Consider the following 22,324-nt stretch of genomic DNA (forward strand, 5'->3'; position numbering starts at 1 on the left):
AGACTTCAGTTGAGGAAGCCAGGGAAACCATTTTCTCCTCTTAGAAAAGCAACCCTTCAGAGGAGGGACGGTTGTCAAACTGACAATTAAGTATTCTTGTCAAGAAGCATTGTCAGCAAATTTTTAAAAAATGTGACAGCTCTTTCAAACACGATCAGCATGATAATAACCAAATAATTTGTTTATTTTTTTTGTTAAGGATCTCAGTAGAAGGATAAATGTTGGCTGCAGTCCAAGAAAACTCAACAATTTTATTCAAACTATTCCCATGGGATTTTATCAATATTCCCTGAGAGCAGAGGTTAAGATCACAGCAGAACACAAAACATCTGACCAGGCTACACCTGGTGGGGCTGTCCATAAGATGTAGGAGGAGAAATAACATGGGTGCCATGTTAGCGTGGAGATTAGTGCCACACTATTACAGCTTGGGGCATCTGAGTTGGAGTTCAAATCCAGCATCCACCGTAAGGAGTCATACCCTTTCTTAGATAAGAGGTCCAAAACTGCTTAGAATCATAGAGTCACAGAATCATAGGAAAGTACAGCACAGAAACAGGTCCTTCGGCGCATCGAGTGTGTACAGAACCATTTAAAATAGCTAGTCCTACATCTGAACCATAGACCTACATACCCCTACCACCCTTCCTGAACACACCTAACAAACTCCACCCTGTCTAAACCCTTTGCGCTAAGGAGATGCCAATCAATATTAGGAATGTTAAAATCTCCCATCACAACAATCCTATTATTATTGCTCTGTTTCAGAATCTGCCCCCCTATCTCTTCTTCAATATCTCTGCTACTATTGGGGGGCCTATAAAAAACACCCAGTAGAGTTATTGCCCCTTTCCTGTTTCTGACTTCCACCCAGACTGAGTCAGTCGACCATTCCTCCATATCTTCCTCCTTTCCTGCAGCCGTGACACTATCCCTAATCAGCAATGCTGCACCCCCACCTCTTTTGACTCCCTCTCTATTCTTTTTGAAACATCCAAAGCCTGGCACACTCAGCAGCCATTCCTGCTCCTGAGGCATCCATGTCTCTGCCATGACCACAACATCATAGTTCCACATATTGATCCACGCTTTAAGTTCACCCATCTTGTTTATCATACATATTGCGTTAAAATAGACTCATCTCAAACCACACATCCTACTCTAATATCTGCCTGTCCTTCCTCACAAACCCCCTACAAGCTGCCTCTACTTGTGCTCCAATCTCCCTGTCCTCTGCCTCTTCACTTCAGTTCCCATCCCCCTACAAATCTAGTTTAAACTCTCTCCAGTAGCCTTAGCAAACCTCCCCACCAGGATATTGGTCCCCCTCAGATTCAAGTGCAACCTGTCCTTTTTGTACAGGTCACACCTGCCTTAGAAGAGGTCCCAATGATCCAAAAATCTCAATCCCTGCCCCCTGCTCCAATTCTTCAGCCACACATTTATCCTCCACCTTACCCTATTCCTATGCTCACTGTCACATGGCACAGGCAGCAACCCCGAGATTCCTACATGTGAGGTCCTGCTTCTCAGCTTCCTTCCTAGCTCCCTGTATTCTGCTTTCAGGACCTCCACCCTTTTTCTACCAATATGTACCACGACCTCTGGCTGTTCACCCTCTCATTTCAGGATATTGTGGATGTGTTCAGAAACATCACAAACCCTGGCACCTGGGAGGCAAACTACCATCCGCGTTTCTTTTTTGTGCCCACAGAATCATCTATCTGTCCTCCTAACTATGGAGTCCCCTCTTAACACTGCCACACTCTTCTGGCCCCTACCCTTCTGAGCCACAGGGCCAGACTCAGTGCCAGAGGCATTGGCATTGTTGCTTCTCCCACCAACAGTACTCAAAATGAAGCACTTATTGTTAAGGGGTCAGCCACAGAGGTGCTCTCCACTACCTGACGCCCTCCCTGCCCTCTCCAGACAGTCACCTACTTATCTGTCTTCTGTGGCCCCGGGGTGACTACTTGCCTGTAGCTCCTGTCTATCACCTATTCACTCTCCCTAGCAAGCCGAAGGTCATCGAGCTGCAGCTCCAGTTCTCTAACCCAGTCTCTAAGGCCATCAGAGAGTCTGGAAGTCTCCCAGACATCCCAGATCTGACACCTAGAACAGAAAACTGGCCTCACAGTCACACCCATTATTCTTATGAGAGGGGGGAAAAGTAACCTATCTCACCTAGGCCTGTCTTCGCCAAAGCCCTGATGAGCCAAAGTCCTACTACTCTGACTTACACTACTCCGACGACCATTTTGCTAAACAGTCTCTCTTTTATTTCTCTGCATCCTTGCATGATGATGAGCTACTGTGTCTGCACACTTCTCTCTGACCTGTGCTCACTCTTCGAATTGATTGATCTGCCAAGCCCTGTGAAACGCTCCTTTTTTAAACTCTTCTCCCTGACCTGTGCAAAGCTCACTCTCTCTTTGAATTGATTGGCCCACCGCAAATGCCAATAGGACCAATCAGGTGCAATAGTGAAAACGAGTGCGTGGAGTCGCAGGAGGTAGCGGAGGTACTTAATGAATACTTTGCTTTAGTATTCACCAGGGAAAAAGACCTTGGCAATTGTGGGGATGGCTTTCAGTGGGCAGAAACACTTGAGCATATAGATATTAAGAGAAAGGAGGTGCTGGGGCTTTTGAAAAGCATTAAGTTAGATAAGTCACCCGATGAGATATACCCCAGGCTACTGTAGGAAGCGAGGGAGGAGATTTATGAGTCTCTTGCAATGATCTTCTTGTCATCAATAGGGATGGGAGATTGGAGGGTTGCAAATGTTACTCCCTTGTTCAAAAAGGGAGTAGAGATAACCCAAGAAATTATAGACAAGTGAGTCTGACTTCAGTGGGTGGCCAGTTGTTGAAGAAGATCCTGAAAGTCATGATTTATGAGCATTTGGAGACACATAATCTGATTAGGGAGAGTCAGCATGGCCCCTTCAAGGGCAGGTCATGCCTTTTGAACCTGATTGAATTCTTTGAGGATGTAACAAAACACATTGATGGGGGTAGAGCAGTGGATGTAGTGTATATGGATCTTAGTAAAACATTTGATAAGGTTCCCCTGTGAGGCTCCTTCAGAAAGTAAGGAGGCATGGGATCCAAGGAGACATTGCTTTGTGGATCCAGAATTGCCTTGCCCACAGAAGGCAAAGGGTGGTTGTAGATGGTTCGTATTCTGCATGGAGGATGGTGACCAGTGGTGTTCCACAGAGACCTGTTCTGGGACCCCTCCTCTTTGTGATTTTTATAAATGACCTGGATGAAGAATTGGAAGGATGGGTTAGTAAGTTTGCTGATGACACAAAGGTTGGAGGTGTTGTGGATAGAATGGCGGGCTGTCAGCGGCTATAGAGGGATATTGATAGGGTGCAGACTGGGCTGAGAAATGGCCGATGGACTTCAACCCAGATAAGTGTGAAGTGGTTCATTCTGGTAGGTCAAGTTTGAAGACAGAATATAATACTAATGGTAAGACTCTTGGCAGTCTGAAGGATCTGAGAGATCTTGGGGTCCATATGCATAGGACACTCAAAGCTGCTGCGCAGGTTGACAGGGTTGTTAAGAAGGCATGTGGTGTGTTGGCGTTCATTAACTGTGGGATTGAGGTCATGTTACAGATATATAAGACTTAAGATAGACCCCACTTGGGGTACTGTATTCAGTTCTGGTCACCTCACTACAGGAAGGATGTGGTTACTATAGAGAAAGTGCAGAGGAGATTTACAGGGATGTTGCGTGGGTTGGAAAGTGTGCCTTATGAGAATAGGTTGAGTGAACTTGGCCTTTTCTCCTTGGAGTGATGGAGAATGAGAGGTGATCTCATAGAGGTGTATAAAGTGATGAGAGGCATTGATCCTGTGAACAGTCAGAGGCTTTTTCCCAGGGCTGAAATGGCTAACGTGAGGGGGCATAGTTTTAAGGTGCTTGGAAATAGGTATTGAGGGGATGTCAGGGGTAAGTTTTTCACACAGAGAGTGGTGGGTGTGTGGAATGCACTGCCAGTGGCAACGGATACAATAGGGTCTTTTAAAAGCCTCTTAGATAGATACATGGATCTTAGAAAAATAGAGGGCTATGTGCTAGGGAAATTCGAGGCAGTTTCTAGAGGAGGCTACATTGTTGGCACAACACTGTGGGCCTAATGGCCTGTAATGTGCTGTAGATTTCTATGTTCTATATTCACCCAAACCTCTTTTAAACATTGAAATCGAGCTCACATGTGCTGTCACAACCTTTTCAGTGAAGAAGTATCCCTTTGTATTCCCTTTAAACTTTCCAACTTTCACTCTTAACCCATGACCTCTGGTTGTAGTCCCATCCAACCTAATCTTCTACATTCCAAAGAATAAAGAACTGAATAACTTGGAGACTTTCAAATTATGAAACACCTGTTCAAGACTTGGGAGAAGATTTGAACTGACCACCTGGAGTTATAGAATCACAAGGCGGTACATCACAGAAAAAGGCCCTTTGGCCCATACCTGTCCATGCTGACCCAGATGAATACTGAAGCTAATCCCATTTTGCAGCACTTGGCACAAATCCCTCTAAACTAGTTATCCGTTTAGCTGTCCACATACTTCTGAAATGTATCTAATGTATCTACCTCAAGGGATGGTTGAAACAGATTCTCAAGAATTGAACAGATTACCAAGACACCAGATAGTGAAAGACCTGGGTGGAGTGGATGATTCCGTTAGTAGGGGAGTCTTGCCCAAGTTATTGGGTATACGTATCTAAGGTAGAGGTTGATAGGTTCTTCATTAATAGGGGTTCCTTGAGGTTGTTATAGCCAGGGAGGGTGGGTGATAGTGGGTGTAAGCTCCCACTACCTATAAAATGCTGCCAATGGCATGTGTCTCGAATAATCTCTGACAACCAAGTCCAACTCCTGGCCTTTACATGTGTCTTAGCCTGGTAGAACTGGTTCTACTGATAGGAGAAGGGTCAAAGGCAGGTGGGTTACTGGTGTCTTAAATCCAGTCGCTTTGGGAAAATGGGGCTCTTCAGCCATGGTTGGCATCTTATCCAGGAGAAGGAAAACTCTGATCTCAAGCCTCTGCTGCCTTGCGGCTATACCCACTCATGGGGAAGGCTTCAGGAGTAAACCCCGAGGGAAAAATTACAGAGTCCCTAAGGCAGTTCTACATCGAGTTTAATGCTGACTGGCAACTCCTGCAACACACCTAGTGCCAGAATGTATCAGCCTCTGCAATTCCTTTGGATTCATCAACTGCATGGAGAGGGGGGAATCTGCTACATGGGCCACAGCTTGCTCTCCATATCGTACTGACCTTGCTAATGTACCATATAGACAGCTAGGGTGCAATATCCATGGTCAATCCTGACCAGCAAAGGGCCTCAACCAGTCTCAACCACTTCCCCTGGAAGATGGTTACACATATCTACTGTGCAAAGAAAGTTGCCCCTCAGATCCTTATGAAACCTTTAAGCTTAAAACCATGTCCTCTAGTCTTTGATTCCCAGACTCTGGGAAAAAGAGGGAAAGTTCACCCTTTCTGTACTCTTTATGATTTTATAAACCTCTAAGAGATTACCACTCAATTTTCTATGCTCTGCGGAGTAAAGGCCCAGTCTGTCTAACCACTCTGTATAACTTCAGCTCTCGAGTCCTGGCAATGTCCTTGTGAATCTGGATCAACACACTAAAAGCTGGAGGACTAAATGTGTCAGGCAGCATCTATGAAGGGAAATGAACTCTGACGAAGGGTCTCAACCAAAACTTCAATTGTCCACTTCCCTCCATAGACGCTGCCTGACCTGCCGATCCCTCTCGCTTTTTTGTGTGATTCTCCAGATTTCCAGCATACGCAGTCTCTGCGTTTCTGTCCTTGTAAATCTTGCCTGCGTTCTTTCCAGTTTAATAACATCCTTCCAATCACAGAGTGACCAAACTGAACACAGCACTCTGAGAGTGGCCTCACCAATGTCTTGTACAACTCCAAAATAACCTCCCAAGTTCTACACCCATTGCCCTGACTGATGAAGGGCAACGTGCCAAAAGCCTTCTTCACCAGGTGTCTACCTGTGACTCCACTTTAAGGACAAAGTGGTTTCATTTAACAGATTTTCGTTGCTGCGTTTTAAGGGGTGGCACTCTAGCATAACAGTTAGCACAATGGTTAGTGTAAGGCCTTACAGCACAAGCTGTAAGATCCCACTGTTCCCACTGTTGTCTCTAAGGGGTTTGTACATTCTCCCCATAACTGCAAGGGTCTCCTCCAGGTGCTCTGGTTTCCTCTCAAATTCCAAAGATGTACAGGTTAGGGTTAATAATTTGTGGGGATGCTATATTGGTTCAGGTATCATGACAACACTTGCAGACCGCCATCCTCGGACATAGCGTCTATCAGAAACCCACTCACACAGACTTATACCTCAAAAATAATGCGCATCATCATGCTTCCCAAAGTAGAGTGGTTCTTTCTACTTTGATTAGCCATACCAAAACTGTTTCAGACCCAGAAAGTCTCCATGAGGAAATAAGACAACTATGCACGACTTTCTGACAGAATGGCTCAAATCAGGCCCTTTAAAGGGCTGATGGAGAAACCTTCCACAGTTTCTGGAAGAGTTACCAAGATCCTGAGGAAATGCCAGATTAATACTACTCACAAACCCGTAAGGAAGCTCAAATCACAGTTTATGTGGTCAAAGATGATGACTCAGGATGGCTGGTGCTTACAGGATTCCCTGTGAATACACAGCTGCATACATGGTCCTATGATCTTAGGGTCTTATGTCAGCCAGATGGGGACACACGGTGGAAACCCACATCAAAGAGCACAGGAGGTGTATCTGTTTGGGTTATTTATAATGGCCATAGGATTGACTTCGACGGTACAAAACTACTGTGTTACGCCAGTGGCTTTAGGGACCACTTAGCGAAGGAAACCATTGAAATAAAAGTGGAGGAAAAGAATTTTAACAAAGGTCTCACTCTACGAACTGGAATTCGATTGTAAGCAAGGTGGGACAGTGGAAACCTGATCGGATGAGGACTAACCAATCAGGAGGGATGGACTATGGGGTATAAATGCCACCAGACTGGATGTGCCCAGGCATCATCCCTGATGAGTTTATCATCAAAAGGTCAGTTAAAATTGATAATTGTACCCGGCTGGAAGCTTGAGAAGAATTTATTCATCATAGATGCTGGAAAAGCACTAGATCCCGTTTCACTGTACGTTTCGATATATGTATGAGAATAAGATATAGGAGCAGAATAAGGCCATTCTGCCCATTGAGTCTGCTATGTAATTCCATCGTGACTGATCTATTTTCCTTCTCAGCCCCATTCTCCTCCTTCTCCCCAAAACCATTGATGCACGGAACAAGGCCCTGAGCCAGAGGAGCAGAATCAGGCCATTCAGTCCATTGAGTCTGCTCCATCATGGCTGATTTATTATCCTTCTCAACTCCTTTCTCCTGCCTTCTCCTTGTAACCTTTTGCACCTTTACTAATCAAGAACCTGTCAACCTTTGCTTTAAATACACTCAATGACTTGGCCTTGACTGTCATCTGTGGCAAAGAATTCCACAGATTCACTACCCTCTGGCTGAAGAAATTCCTCCTCTTCTCTGTTCTAAAGGGACATCCTTCTATTCTGAGATTCTCCCCCCCGCCATTAGGAAAACGCACTATACATGCTATTGATATGCCATAAAGTTAATTTTTATTCTTTAAGTGGGGTGTAATTGCAGTGTGTTGGTAATCTCCAATTTCACAACGTATGCCAGTGATAATAAACTTGATTCTGACTCTCCTGGGTACATTCTGAGTAATCAAATGGGACTTCAGAAATGCATCCACTTTCCTAGGGGGAGGGTTTACTTATGCAGGCAGACGTTGGCTTGATCTCCGTTACAAAGCTGGATTACACAACTTTCACGGGCCACTTGGAGGCGGATTAATGACTGTGTGTAATTCCGGGTAATTAGAACCTCAAGAGCTGAGGCAAATGTGTTTCGGCAGAGCTCTGAGCAACAACAGTTGTTCCATGAGTCCTGTTGTCAATCTAACCATTATCAGATCCGTACCACCCGCTGGCTTCACAAAGTGTGCCAATCAGGTCACTGCAACTGAAATCCTTTCACTTTTAACTCTCTGAACTTTATTCAACTTCACTCACCCCATCACTGAACTGTTCCAACAGCCGATAGACTCACTTTCAGTGACTCTTCATCTCCTGTTCTCAATATTTATTGCTTATTTATTATTAATATTTCTCTTTTTTCTCTCCTTCTTTTAGCAATTGCACAGTTCGTTGAATTTTTTGAACATTGGTAGTTTCTCCATCTAGTTGGGTGCAATCTTTCTTTGACTCAATTGTGTTTATTGTATTTTCTGTGACTGCCCACAAGAAAATTAATCTTGGGGTTGTACATAGTGACACATATGTAGTTTGATAATAAATTTACTTTGGACTTTGAACTGAAGACATGGAACACTGCAGAACAGTACAAATCCTTCAGACCACCATATTCTGCCACAGATCCCCTGAGAAACTGTTCTATCTCCTGATCTGTTCCCTTCCTTTATTGCGGAGCTGTGGGAGGGATGTTCCCAGCCACATCGCACCTCAGACTTACAGTGCTTATAAAAAGTATTCACCCCCCCCTTGCAAGTTTTCATGTTTTACTTGTTTTACAACATTGAATCACAGTGCATTTAACTTTGCTTTTTTGACACTGATCAATAGAAAAAGAGTCTTTCGTGTCAAAGTGAAAACAGATCTCTACAAAGTGATCTAAATTAATTACAAATATAAAACACAAAATAATTGATTGCAGAAGTATTCACTCCCTTCAAGTCAGTATTCAGTAGATGCACCTTTGGCAGCAATTACAGCCCTGATTCATGTGGATAGGTCTCTAACAGCTTTGCACATCTGGAACTACAATTTTTCCCCATTCTATACAAAACTGCTCAAGCTCTGTCAGATTGCATGGGGATTGTGAGTAAACAGCCCTTTTCTAACTTGTTCCATGCCTACACAGCCACTCAGTTTTTGAGGACAGCCTGCTCTGGGCAGTTTACAGCTGTGCCATAATCTTTCCGTTTCTTGATGATTGACCTAACTGTACTCCAAGGGATATTCAGTGACTTGGAAATTTTGTTGTATCCATCTCCTGATTTGTGCTTTTCAATAACCTTTTCACGGAGTTGCTCAGAGTATTATCTTGTCATCATGGTGTAGTTTTTGCCAGGATACTGACTAACCAGCAGTTGGACCTTCCAGATGCAGGTGTATTTTTACTACAATCAATTGAAACAACTTGACTGCACACAGGTGATCTCCATTTAACTAAGTATGTGACTTCTAAAACCAATTGGCTGCATCAGTGATGATTTGGTGTGTTATATTATGCAACAATTATTCTGTGTTTCATAGTTGTAATTAATTTCCATCACTTTGTAGAGATCTGTTTTCACTATGACAAAGAATCATCTTCTGTACATCAGTATCAAAAAGCCAAATTAAATCCATTGTGTTTCAATGTTGTAAAACAATAAAACATGAAAACTTCCAAGGTTGGTGAATACTTTTTATAGGTACTGTAATTACCTCCCAGAAAAGAAAATCTGAATAATTAGTCGTTGTCATGATGCTATTTCTGAGCAGGGTCTTGCTGTTTAATAATTACTTACGAGTCCCACACTGAATCAGAGAACTCCGAACCACTGACAGACACTCAGTGGCCATTTTGTTAAGTCGACCTGTATGCCTGCTCGTTCATGCAAATATCTAATCAGCCAATCATGTGGCAGCAACTCAATGCATAAAAGCATGCAGACATGGTGAAGAGGCTCAGTTGTTCAGACAAACATCAGAATGGGGAAGAAAAGTGATCCAAGTGACTTTGACTGTGGAGTGATTGTTGGTCCCAGACAGGGAGGTTTGAGTATCTCAGAAACTGCCAATTTTCTGGGGTTTTCACACAGAAGAACCTCTAGAATTGATAGAGAATAGTGCGAGAAGCAAAAAGACATCCATTCAGTGGCAGTTCTGTGGGCAAAAATGCCTTCTTAATGGGAGTGGTCAGAGAAGACTGGTTCAAGCTGACGGGAAGATGCCAGTAATTCAAATAACCATGTGTTACAACAGTGGTGTACAGAAGAACATTTCTGAATGCACAACACATCAAACCTTGCAGTGCGTGGGCTTCAGCAGCAGAAGACCATGAACATAAATTGGCCACTTTATTAGGTACAGGATGTACTTAATGAAATGGCCACTGAATGAATGTTGTGAAATTTGAAATTTTGTGTCAGCAGTACAGTGCAATACATGAAATATACTATAAATTATATTATGTTAAAAATAAATAAATCGTGCAAAAAGAGAGCAGAAACAGTGAGATAGTGATCATGGGTTTTTGAACTGTTCAGAAATCTGATGGTGGAGGGGAAGAAGCTGTTCCTAAAACATTCAGCATGTGTCTTCAGGCTTCTGTATCTCCCCTCTGATGGCAGCAATGAGAAGAGAGCATGTCCTGGGTGATGGGGGTTTCTTAATGATGGAGGCATCAGCTTTTGAAGATGTGCTTGACGGTGTGGTGGCCAGTGCCCATGATGGAGCTGGCTGAGTTTACAAGCCTCTGCAGCTTTTTCCAGTCCTGTACGGTGGCAGCTCCACACCAGGTAGCGATGCAACCAGTCAGAATGTTCTCCCCGGTCTACCTGCAGAAACTTGCAACAGTCCCGCTGTCGTCCGTAAGGCGTTTGGTAAGTTCCCCTCATGACTGTGTGGGTTTCCTCCAGGAGCTCTGCTTTCCCACTGTCCAAAGGTGGAACTGAACCCCAATCTTTCAATCACTGATAACTGTGATGCTACCATGCAACCCCCAAGTAGGAGCAAAGAGGCAATGGTGGCATTGTAAAGTTTGTATGTTGAGATGTTTAATGGTGGTTTAACACATCTCCACTGAGCACCATCGAGAACGTCTTGATCAGCTGCATCACCACCTGATATGGGAATTGCAAGCATCTAATCACAAGACCTTACAAAGAACTGCAAGGACTGCTGGGGGGGGTCACCCATCCAAGACATTTATCAGGAGCTCCTAGCATTGTCAATGATCTCTCCCATCCATCTAACCATCTCTTTGACCCTCAACCTTCGGGAAGGACGTACCGTATCATTAGGTCAAGAACTGCTTCTTTCCCCCAGCGGTGAGGCTATTAAATTCCCTGCCACCACTCATCACGTACGAAGTGCCAGTAGCATTATACCGCTTATTTTTTAACTTGAGTCATATAACCATATAACAATCACAGCACGGAAACAGGCCATCTCGGCCCTCCTAGTCCGTGCTGAACTCTTAATCTCACCTAGTCCCACCGACCCACACTCAGCCCATAACCCTCCACTCCTTTCCTGTCCATATACCTATCCAATTTTACCTTAAATGACACAACTGAACTGGCCTCTACTACTTCTACAGGAAGCTCATTCCACACAGCTATCACTCTCTGAGTAAAGAAATACCCCCTTGTGTTTCCCTTAAACTTCTGCCCCCTAACTCTCAAATCATGTCCTCTCGTTTGAATCTCCCCTACTCTCAATGGAAACAGCCTATTCACGTCAACTCTATCTATCCCTCTCAAAATTTTAATACCTCGATCAAATCCCCCCTCAACCTTCTACGCTCCAATGAATAGAGACCTAACTTGTTCAACCTTTCTCTGTAACTTAAGTGCTGAAACCCAGGTAACATCCTAGTAAATCGTCTCTGCACTCTCTCTAATTTATCGATATCTTTCCTATAATTCGGTGACCAGAACTGCACACAATATTCTAAATTTGGCCTTACCAATACCTTGTACAATTTTAACATTACATTCCAACTTCTGTACTCAATGCTTTGATTTATAAAGGCCAGCGTTCCAAAAGCCTTCTTCACCACCCTATCTACATGAGACTCCACCTTCAGGGAACTATGCACTGTTATTCCTAGATCTCTCTGTTCCTCTGCATTCCTCAATGCCCTACCATTTACCCTGTATGTTCTATTTGGATTATTCCTGCCAAAATGTAGAACCTCACACTTCTCAGCATTAAACTCCATCTGCCAACGTTCAGCCCATTCTTCTAACCGGCATAAATCTCCCTGCAAGCTTTGAAAACCCACCTCATTATCCACAACACCACCTACCTTAGTATCATCAGCATACTTACTAATCCAATTTATCACCCCATCATCCAGATCATTTATGTATATTACAAACAACATTGGGCCCAAAACAGATCCCTGAGATCCCTTCTGTTCGTTTATTGTGGTAATATTACCTTGTGTGTTGTGTGTGAGTATATGTATTGTGTTGTGCGCCTTGGTCTGGAGGAACGTTGCTTCATTTGAAGGTATTCATGTGTGCGGTTCGGTAATAAACTTGAACTTGAGATGATTAATAATGGTTTAACACGTCTCCACTGAGTATGCAGCCAATTAACAAGCCATCTCGACTTACCAGTTGAACTCATTATAGTCGTTATGTACCTCCCACCAGAAGTAGAACCAGACCAGGGTCAGGAAGAAGGTGATGCAGAGGATGAGGAACCACAGACGCTCCCACTGTTGAGAGACAAGGAGAGAAACACAGAAATATGTTAGTACACATCAGGGGCTGCTGTCACATCCTTGGAGTCCATTAGACCATAAGACATTGGGGCAGAATTAGGCAATTCGGCCCATTGAGTCTTCTCCACCATTTGATCCATTTCCCTCTCAGCTCCAATCTCCTGCCTTCTTCCTGTAACCTTTCACACCCTGATTTATCAAGAACCTATCAACTTCCACCTTAATTACACCCAATGACCTGGCCTCCACAGCCGCCTGTGGCAACAAATTCCACAGATTCATCATCCTCTGGCTAAAAAAATTCCTCCTCATCTCTGGACTAAATGGATACCCCTCTGTTCTGAGGCTGTGCACTCTGGTCCTGGACTCCCCTACTATAATAAACATTCTCTCCACATTTACTCTGTCTAGGCCTTTCAACATTCGATAGATTTCAGTGAGATCCCCTCTCAATCTTCTAAACTCCAGTGAGTACAGGCTGAGAGCCATCAAATGCTCTTCATACATTAACTCTTTCAGTCCTGGAACTATTTCCATGAACCTGCTTTGAACCCTCTCCAATATTAGCACATCCTTTCTTGGAGAAGGGGCCCAAAATTGGTCACAACACTACAAATGAGACCTCACCAATGCCTTATAAAGCCTCAAAATTACATCCTTGTTTTTATTTTGTATTCTATTTTTATATAGACTGGGTGATCTCAGAGTCAGGCAGCTGAAAGGAAATGACAATCACACGTGTGAGAATGCACACGTTCCAGCCAATTGGGATTTATTTTATAAAGGTATTCAACTCTCTTCCTTTTGCTTCAATTTGTCAAGTCTTGAGTTAGATACAGCAATGACAACGCTCCCTGCTTGTCTTCGTCCATGCTCAGGGAAAGAAGATTAGTGATTTAGATAGACACTGTTAATGGAGAGGTATTTATTTAATTCCAGGTTATTACTTTGATGAAGTTAGCTTTTAGTTAGTGGCCTGGTTGGCCCAGTATTTATTATTTTCTTTAATTCTTATCAAAACTCAGTTAACCGTACATTCACCCATCAGGGTAACATCCACACTAAGCACCAAACTCTAAAACAACAACTTTCCCCAAGCAGTAAGGCTGATCAACACCTCCACCCACTAACCCAGCACCACTGCTTTATAATTTCCTGTCAGACACTCCTGTGCCTAGCATCACTTTATGGATATACAATCAATCTACAGTATGTATATTTGCTATTTTATATATTTATTATGTTATTTATCTTATTGTGTTTTTTTGTGCTGTATCAGATCCAGAGTAACAATTATTTCACTCTCCTTTACATTGGAAATTACATGAAACAATCTTGAACCTTGAATCACAAAGAGCAGGGCTCCCTGTGGAACACCAGAGGTCACCGACCAGTGCGATCATGGCTGGTTTGTAAGTGTAGGCTCCTTCATCCGAATTGCCACTTCTATCAGCACTAGCTGGGCAGTGGCTTCACACAGCCTTTATCCTTTGCCGTGTCTGATTGGACCTCTTAAAGATTCCTCCTGATTCCTCCTGAAGCTGAGGCAATAGGTGGTGAGCTGGGTCAAGACCAAGTCAAAATAAATCTATTATCCAAGTATATGCATATGTTACCACATGTGGATACAGCCCAGTCGATCACAGGCAAAGACCTCCACACCACTAAGCAAATCTGCAAAGAACACTGCCACAGGAAAGCAGCATCCATCATCAAGAACCTCCACCACCCAGCACGTGCTGTCTTCTTGCTGCTGCCATCGGGCAGGAGGTACAGGAACATTGGTCCCACATCACCAGGTTCAGGGACAATTATTACCCCTCAACCATCAGGCCCCTGAATCAGAGTGGACAACTTCACTCCCGTCAACTCTGAACTGATTTCACAACCTATGGGCTCACTTTCAAGGACTCCTCAACTCATGTTCTCACTATTATTTATCTATTTTTTATATACTTGCACAGATTGTCTTCTTTTGCACATTGGCTGTTTGTGATGAACACTAAGCTGAAATGAATACAGGCTTTCGATTTTGTGTTTTATATTCTGTGTTTCTCGCTCATTCTTTTTTGTTGCTATTTGCATGATTTGTTTTTGTTTGCACGTGGGGGGTAGGGGTGGTTGATGTTTTTCTTTGAACAGGTTCCATGGTTTTGTTTCGTGGCTGTCTGTGGGGAAGATGAATCTCAGGTTTGTGTAGTGCATACATAATTTGACAATAAATGCCATTTGAATCCTTTGTCAGTCTTTGGTTGGGTGTAGTTTTTCATTGTTTCTATTGCAGATCTTTGTTCTGCAGAGAAAATGAATCTCAAGATGACATATAAATGTGGTGGCATGTGGTGGCATCCGTCGGTCTTGAGAGACCATGGATCTGCACCTGGAGTTTCCAGGGCGCAGGCCTGGGCAGGGCTGTATGGGAGACCTGCAATTGCCCAAGCTGCAGGCCTTCCCCTCTCCACACCACCGATGTTGTCCAAGGGAAGGACACTAGGACCCACGCAGCTTGGCACCAGTGACATCGCAGAGCAATGTGTTGTTAAGTGCCTTGCTCAAGGACACAAACACGCTGCCTCAGCTGAGGCTCGAACCAGTGACCTTCAGGTTACTAGTCTGATGCCTTTGCCCACTAGGCCACGCGCCAACACATGTATAATTAAGCATGAGAAATTCTGCGGATGCTGGAAATCCAAGGAAACAAACACAAAATGCTGGAAGACTCAGCAGATCAGGCAACATCGTTGGAAAAGAGTAAACAGTTGGCATTTTTGGGCTGAGACCCTTCTTCAGGACTGGAAAGGAAGGGAAAAGCCAGAATAAGAAGGTGGAGGGAGGAGAGGATTGACGAAGGGTCTCGGCCCAAAATGGCAACTGTTTACTCATTTCCATAGATGCTGCCTGGCCTGCTGAGTTACACAATGACATACATATACTTTGATAATAACATTATTTTGAACTTCGAATTATATACTGCTTTGACGTTCATTTTCTTGCAGGCATTCAGAGTAGAACAATGAAATACAATAGAATTTATGAAAAACCACACAAAAAAACTGACAAACAGCCAATGTGCAAAATAGTCATACTGTGGAGGTAAGACGCAAAACACTGGATGAACTTGTGTGTTGCTCTGGATTTTCAGCATCTGCAGAATATTGTGTTGATGATACGGTGGCGGTACCGATCACTGTACAGTGTGAGGCTGCGGGCTAACACTGGCAGGGAACCCGGGACTCACTGAAGAAGATGCAATCACTTGTGTAGTACTGAGCAAAAAGTTTTGGACACGTGTTAAAGCATTCTGTAAAGCAAAGATGCTTTCAAAACTAATGAAATGTAAAGTTTCCAAATATTAATCAAATTACAGTAAAGAGCATTACACAGTAAAAAAAATCAAATAGTAATAATTATTACTATTATTATAACTACTTTATTGATCCCGAGTGGGAAATTCTTTCGTTACAGCAGCAACATGTAAAAACACATTTAGCAGTGTGCAGACTTAACTAATTATAAAATATAGAATAATAATATACATAATAATAACTTATTCGGCACAGCATTGTGCTGTAGTTTTTCCATGTTTCTATGTTTAATAATAACTTTCTTATGTGCAATAACAATGTATGAAATAATAAAACAGAGACTATTGTACTATGATATGTGCTCTCCTGTCACACAGAGATGAACTGTTGTACATGCTTATTGCATCTGGTAGGAAAGATGTTCTATAATGATTCTTGTGACAGCAGAGCTGTATGAGTCTGCTTGAAAGGTCATGGAGAGGATGTGCCAGATTGTCCATCATGGATAACAGTTTGTTTAGTGACCTCAAATCAATATTTGGTGTGACCAGTTTTGGCCTTTAAAATTGCATCAATTCTCTGAGGTACCACTGTCGCTCAGTTTTATAAGAAAATCAGCTGGTAGGTCGTGCCAAGCATCTTGGAGAACTTGCCACAGTTCTTCCGCAGACTTTGGCCGTCTCACTTGCTTCTGTCTCTCCAGGTAATTCCAGACAGCCTTGACGATGTTGAAATCAGGGCTCAGTGGATATCACGAGGTGGGGACAAGGGTGTTGGGAGAGGACCCACACGCAGGACACAAACAAGTCTTCCTTAGGTTCAATAAAATAGCGTTTATTACTCGCTACACAGAAAATCAGGAAATCAAGGAGGACAAAGAGGAACACAAACCTCGGACTAGGGGACTAAGGACTTGGATCACTGCGGACTTGGGACTTGGAAACAGGGAATTGGGATCGCTGTGGCCATGACTTGGACAGTGGGAACATGGACAGCCGCAGACCTTGGACCTGGACAGTGGGAACATGGAGAGCTGCGGACCTGGGACTTGGACAGTGGGAACATGGAGAGCTGCGGACCTGGGACTTGGACAGTGGGAACATGGAGAGCTGCGGACCTGGGACTTGGACAGTGGGAACATGGACAGCCGCAGACCTTGGACCTGGACAGTGGGAACATGGAGAGCTGCGGATCTGGGACCTGGACAGTGGGAACATGGAGAGCTGCGGACCTGGGACTTGGACAGTGGGAACATGGAGAGCTGCGGACCTGGGACTTGGACAGTGGGAACATGGAGAGCTGCGGACCTTGGACCTGGACAGTGGGAACATGGAGAACTGCGGACCTGGGACTTGGACAGTGGGAACATGGACAGCCGCAGACCTTGGACCTGGACAGTGGGAACATGGACAGCCGCGGACCTTGGACCTGGACAGTGGGAACATGGAGAGCTGCGGACCTTGGACCTGGACAGTGGGAACATGGAGAGCTGCGGACCTTGGACCTGGACAGTGGGAACATGGACAGCCGCAGACCTTGGACCTGGACAGTGGGACCTTGATTCACTGCCACTAGACACTTAGACACCATGGATCACTGCAGCCAGAGACGTGGACACCAAAACACAGGACAAGGAATCTTGACCCAGGACTCCACCTCCAGATCAGGCACCGAGCCGGGACTCTTCTTCAGGGGATAGACACAGACACTGGGCATGACATCAAGCCGGAACTCCACCTTCCACTCAGGCACCAAGCCAGGACTCTTCGAGGGGTAGACATGGACAATGGGCATGAACGTCGAGTCAGACTCCGCCTTCCACTCAAGCACCAAGCCGGGACTCTTCGAGGGGTAGACATGGACAAGGGGCATGAACGTCGAGTCAGGACTCCGCCTTCCACTCAAGCACCAAGCCGGGACTCTTCGAGGGGTAGACATGGACAAGGGGCATGAACGTCGAGTCAGGACTCCACCTTCCACTCAAGCACCAAGCCGGGACTCTTCGAGGGGTAGACATGGACAAGGGGCATGAACGTTGAGTCAGGACTCCGCCTGTCTTGTATGAAACCACACCTGATGTGGTAACCGCAGGAAGGTTAAATATCTCAGTCCCAGGTTGAGCATTAGCAATGTCAGACTCCCCGCCGCCAGAGGAATTCTCCTGTTTGTTTGACTTCACCGTTGGGGAAGTATTTTCCTGTTTAGTGGAGACCGCTGGTGAATAGCTCATGTTTCCTGGTGATCTTGAGTCACTCCTTGCAGCAGAATCTGGGGCACGACCTCTTCAAGCAAGCAATGGCATTGGAAGCCGATCATTCCTTGGGGGCAGCCTCTGTTCGATAGGATCTGCTTCCCTTTCCCTTCGCTGAGGAGCCTGGACTACACTCTGGCGCAGGAAGGCGAATTGCTGGTACTCCGATGCGGGCTGGACGACTCTGGCTTGTCGTAGCGGCGGCGACTTGCGAAGGCTTCTTTAACACTCTCGCTAAAGCCAGGGGCTTATAAGCTGCCGGTTCAGATCGAGGGTAGATTACCTTGATTGCCAAGCTCAAGGGACGTGTGAAACGGAATTAGAAGGGAACAAGGAGTCAATGGTCCGGATCGCAACCTAACTAAATTTAAAGGGGAACTGATCATGACAGTGGAGGGCATAGCATCTGAAACCATGTAAAATTCCGGGGTGCCAAAGGCTTTTACACTGGACTGGATGTTCTCTGTCAAAGGCAACAGCAGTCACCATCACATTCTATGAACATATTCTATGAACATATTAATCAATATCTGTTCTTTAACCTCAAAATATATTTTTACATAATATTTATTATTTATAATTGTTGAATGTTATTGTTTTTGTTGCATGTTGCACCAACACAGCACAGCAAATTTCTAACACATTTAAGTGTATATGGTGAAGAAAATTGTTCTTGACCTTTGACTCTTGTACAATCAACCTCATCGTGACCCTTACACCTCATTGTCCTGGGGTTGGTCTTGAACTTCTCCATGGTTGTTGGAGCCACACTCTTCCAGGCAAGGGTAAGGGGTTCCATCATGCTCCTGACTTGAGCTTTACAAATGGTGGAAAGGTCATGCATTGCAGGCTACCCCCACTCTCTGATCTGCTCTTGAAGCCAGGGTATTTATTTACGCGGCTTGTCTAGTTAAGATTCTGCTCAATGAATCAGAATCAGAATCTGGTTCAGTATCACTGACATATGTCATCCGATTTGTTGTTATGCAACAACAGTGTAGTGCTATACTAAAAATATACTGTAAGAAATATAGATAGAAAGTTAAATAAGTAATGCAAAAAGAGAACAAAACTAGTGAGGAACTATTCATGGCTTCATTCTCTGTTTAGAAATCTGATGGTGGCGAGGAAGAAGCTGTTTCTGAAATGTTGAGTGTGTATCTTCAGGGTCCTGAATCTCCTCCCTGATGGTAGCAATGAGAAGAGGACACATCATGGGTGGTGAGGGTCCTTAATGATGGATGCCGCCTTTTTGAGACATCACCTTTGGAAGATGTCCTTGATGGTGGGGAGAGTTGGAGCTGGCTGAGTTTACAATCCTCTGCAGCTTTTTCCAATCCTGTGCAGTGATGCAACCAGTCAGCATGATCTCCACGGTAATCTGTTCTTCTTCGGCTGTCCATCAATTTCGATGTTGACTGAGGCCTGGACAAGGTTGTATGGAAGACCAGCAGTTGCTCATGCTGCAAGTCTCCCCTCTCCACGCCACCAATGTTGTCCAAGGGAAGGGCACTATGCCAATACAGCTTGGCACCGGTGTCATCGCCGAGCAATGTGTGGTTAAGTGCCTTGCTCAAGGACACAACACGCTGCCTCAGCTGAGGCTCGAACTAGCAACCTTCAGATCACTAGACCAATGCCTTAGCCACTTGGCTGCATAATCTGCAGAACTTCCAGTAAGATAGTGCCATTAAGTGGTGACTTTTTGCATGCAGCTCCAATGGGAATTAACAAATATTACCATTCACAACTACCACAACTGGAATCTAGTCTCAGCTATGGTTTCTGCAGTAAGCAGCAGCATTTTAAGATGTTTTTAAAAGAATCAACCCATACTCAAAATCAATGAACCTTGGATGGCAGTGCATGCAGTTCCTCTTTAAGAAAACATTCATAATGATCTTTCAAAAATCATTGGACTCGGGCATGGTGCCAGAAGACTGGAAAATTGCAAATGTCACTCCAGTCTTTAAGAAGGGAGGAAGGCAGCAGAAAGGAAATTATAGACCAGTTAGTCTGACCTCAGTGGTTGGGAAGATGTTGGAGTCACTTGTTAAGGATCAAGTTATGGAGTACTTAGAGACACAGGACAAAATAAGACAAAGTCAGTGTGGTTTCCTTAATGGAAAATCTTGCCTGACAAAACCGTTGGGATTCTTTGAACAGATTACAAGTAGGATAGATAAAGGGGATGTAGTGGATGTTGTATATTTGGACTTTTAGTAGGCCTTTAACAAAGTGTCACACATGAGGCTGCTTACCAAGTTAAGAGCCCATGGTATCACAGGAAAGTTACTGGCATGATTAGAGCATTGGCTGATTAGTAGGAGGCAGCAAGTGGGAGTAAAAGAATCCTTTCCTGGTTGCCTTCCAGTGACTAGTGGTGTTCCACAGGGATTGGTGTTGGGACTGTTCTTTTTACGCTGTATATCAATGATTTAGATGAGGGAACAGAAGGCTTTGTTGCCAAATTTGCAAATGATACAAAGACTGGTGGAGGGGCAGGTAGTGTTGAAGAAACAGGTAGGATGCAGAGGGACTTAAAACAGATGAGGAGAAAGGGCAAGAAAGTGACAGATAAAATACAATGTTGGAAAATGCATGGTCATGCATTTTGGTAAAAGAAATGAATGTGCAGACTACCTTCTAAGCGGGAAGAAAATCCAAAAACCGACTATCGTGCAGTGGCACTCACATCTACTGTGATGAAATGCTTCAAGAGGTTAGCCATGGTTAGAATCAACTCAGGTCTGGTTAAGCAAGGACCTGGACCCGTTGCAACATGCCTATCTCCACACAGACCTATAGCGATGCAGTCTCACTGGTTCTTGGATCACCTGGACAGTAGTAATATCAATGCAAGCTGCTGTTTACTGACTACATCTCAGCGTTCCCTCAGTACTAATCAACAAACTCCAAAACCTGGTCCTCTGTACCTCCCCCAAACTCAATTCTTGCCTTTCTCACCAGGAGACCACAGTCAGTGCAGATCGGAAATAACATCTCCTTCTCGCTGACAACCAATGGCCCACTGCTCTACTCTTTCTACACCCATGATTGTGTGGCTAGGCACAGCTCAAATAGGAGGGAGAATGCAAGTATGGCTGAGTGATGCCATAACAACAACCACTTACTCAACGTCAGCAAGGCCAAGGAACTGATTATTGACTTCAGGTGGAGGAAACCAGAGGTCCATGAGCCAGACCTCACTGGAGGATTTGAGGTGGAGAGGGTCAGCAACTTTAAATTTCTCAGAGTTATTACTACAGAGGACCTGTTCTGGGCCAAGTACATAAATGCAATTACGAAGAAAGCACAGCAGCACCTCCACTTCCTTAGGAGTTTGCGAAGTTTCAACATGACATCTAAAACTTTGACAAACTTCTGTAGATGTGTTGCGGAGAGTATACTGACTGGCTGCATCACAGCCTGGTATGGAAACACCAATGCCCTGAACAGAAAATCCAACACAGAGTAGTGGATATGGCCCAGTCTATCACAAGTTAAGCCCTCCCCACTATTGAGCACATCTACACAAAGCGCTGTGGCAGGAAAGCAGAATCCATCATCAGGGACCCCCTCCACTGAGGGCATGCTCTCTTTTCACTGCTGCCATCAGGAAGAAGGAACAGAAGCCTCAGGATTCACATCACCAGGTTCAGGAACAGTTATTACCCCTCAACTATCAAGCTCTTGAACCAAAGGGGATAACTTCACACAATTTCACTTACCCCCTCCATGAAATGTCCCCACAACCTATGGACTCACTTTCAAAGACTCTTCATCTCAAGTTCTCAATATTTATTTCTTATTTCTTCTTATTATTATTATTTTATCTTTCTTTTTGTATTTGTGCAGTTTTTACACACTGGTTGAATGCCCAAGTTGGTGTGGTCTTTCATTGATTCTATTGTAGTTATTATTCTATTACAGATTTATTGAGTATGCCTGCAAGAAAATGAATCACAGGGTTGTATATGGTGACATATATGAACTCTGCTAATACATTTACTTTGAACTTCGAACACCATCAGTAAATTTGATGATGACACAATTATTGTCGGGAGAAATTCAGAGACATACAGGAGTTGGTTGAGTGGTGCCCAGCAACAACCTTGCACTCAACTTCACTAAGACCGAGGAAATGACTGTGG

General features: G+C 44.2%; 1 protein-coding gene across 6 annotated transcripts in view; it reads right to left on the reverse strand.

Moving 5' to 3' along the window:
• Positions 1 to 22,324, reverse strand: part of gdpd5b (glycerophosphodiester phosphodiesterase domain containing 5b) — a 272,763-nt gene that overhangs the window by 79,860 nt on the left and 170,579 nt on the right. For all 6 annotated transcript variants that reach the window (XM_059963675.1, XM_059963672.1, XM_059963674.1 and 3 more), the window contains one exon: positions 12,505 to 12,608. In XM_059963675.1, coding sequence (XP_059819658.1) covers positions 12,505 to 12,608 — 104 coding nt within the window. The remainder of the gene's footprint in view (positions 1 to 12,504; positions 12,609 to 22,324) is intronic.

Source organism: Hypanus sabinus, chromosome 3 (genome assembly GCF_030144855.1).
Source record: "Hypanus sabinus isolate sHypSab1 chromosome 3, sHypSab1.hap1, whole genome shotgun sequence".
Taxonomy (NCBI): domain Eukaryota; kingdom Metazoa; phylum Chordata; class Chondrichthyes; order Myliobatiformes; family Dasyatidae; genus Hypanus; species Hypanus sabinus.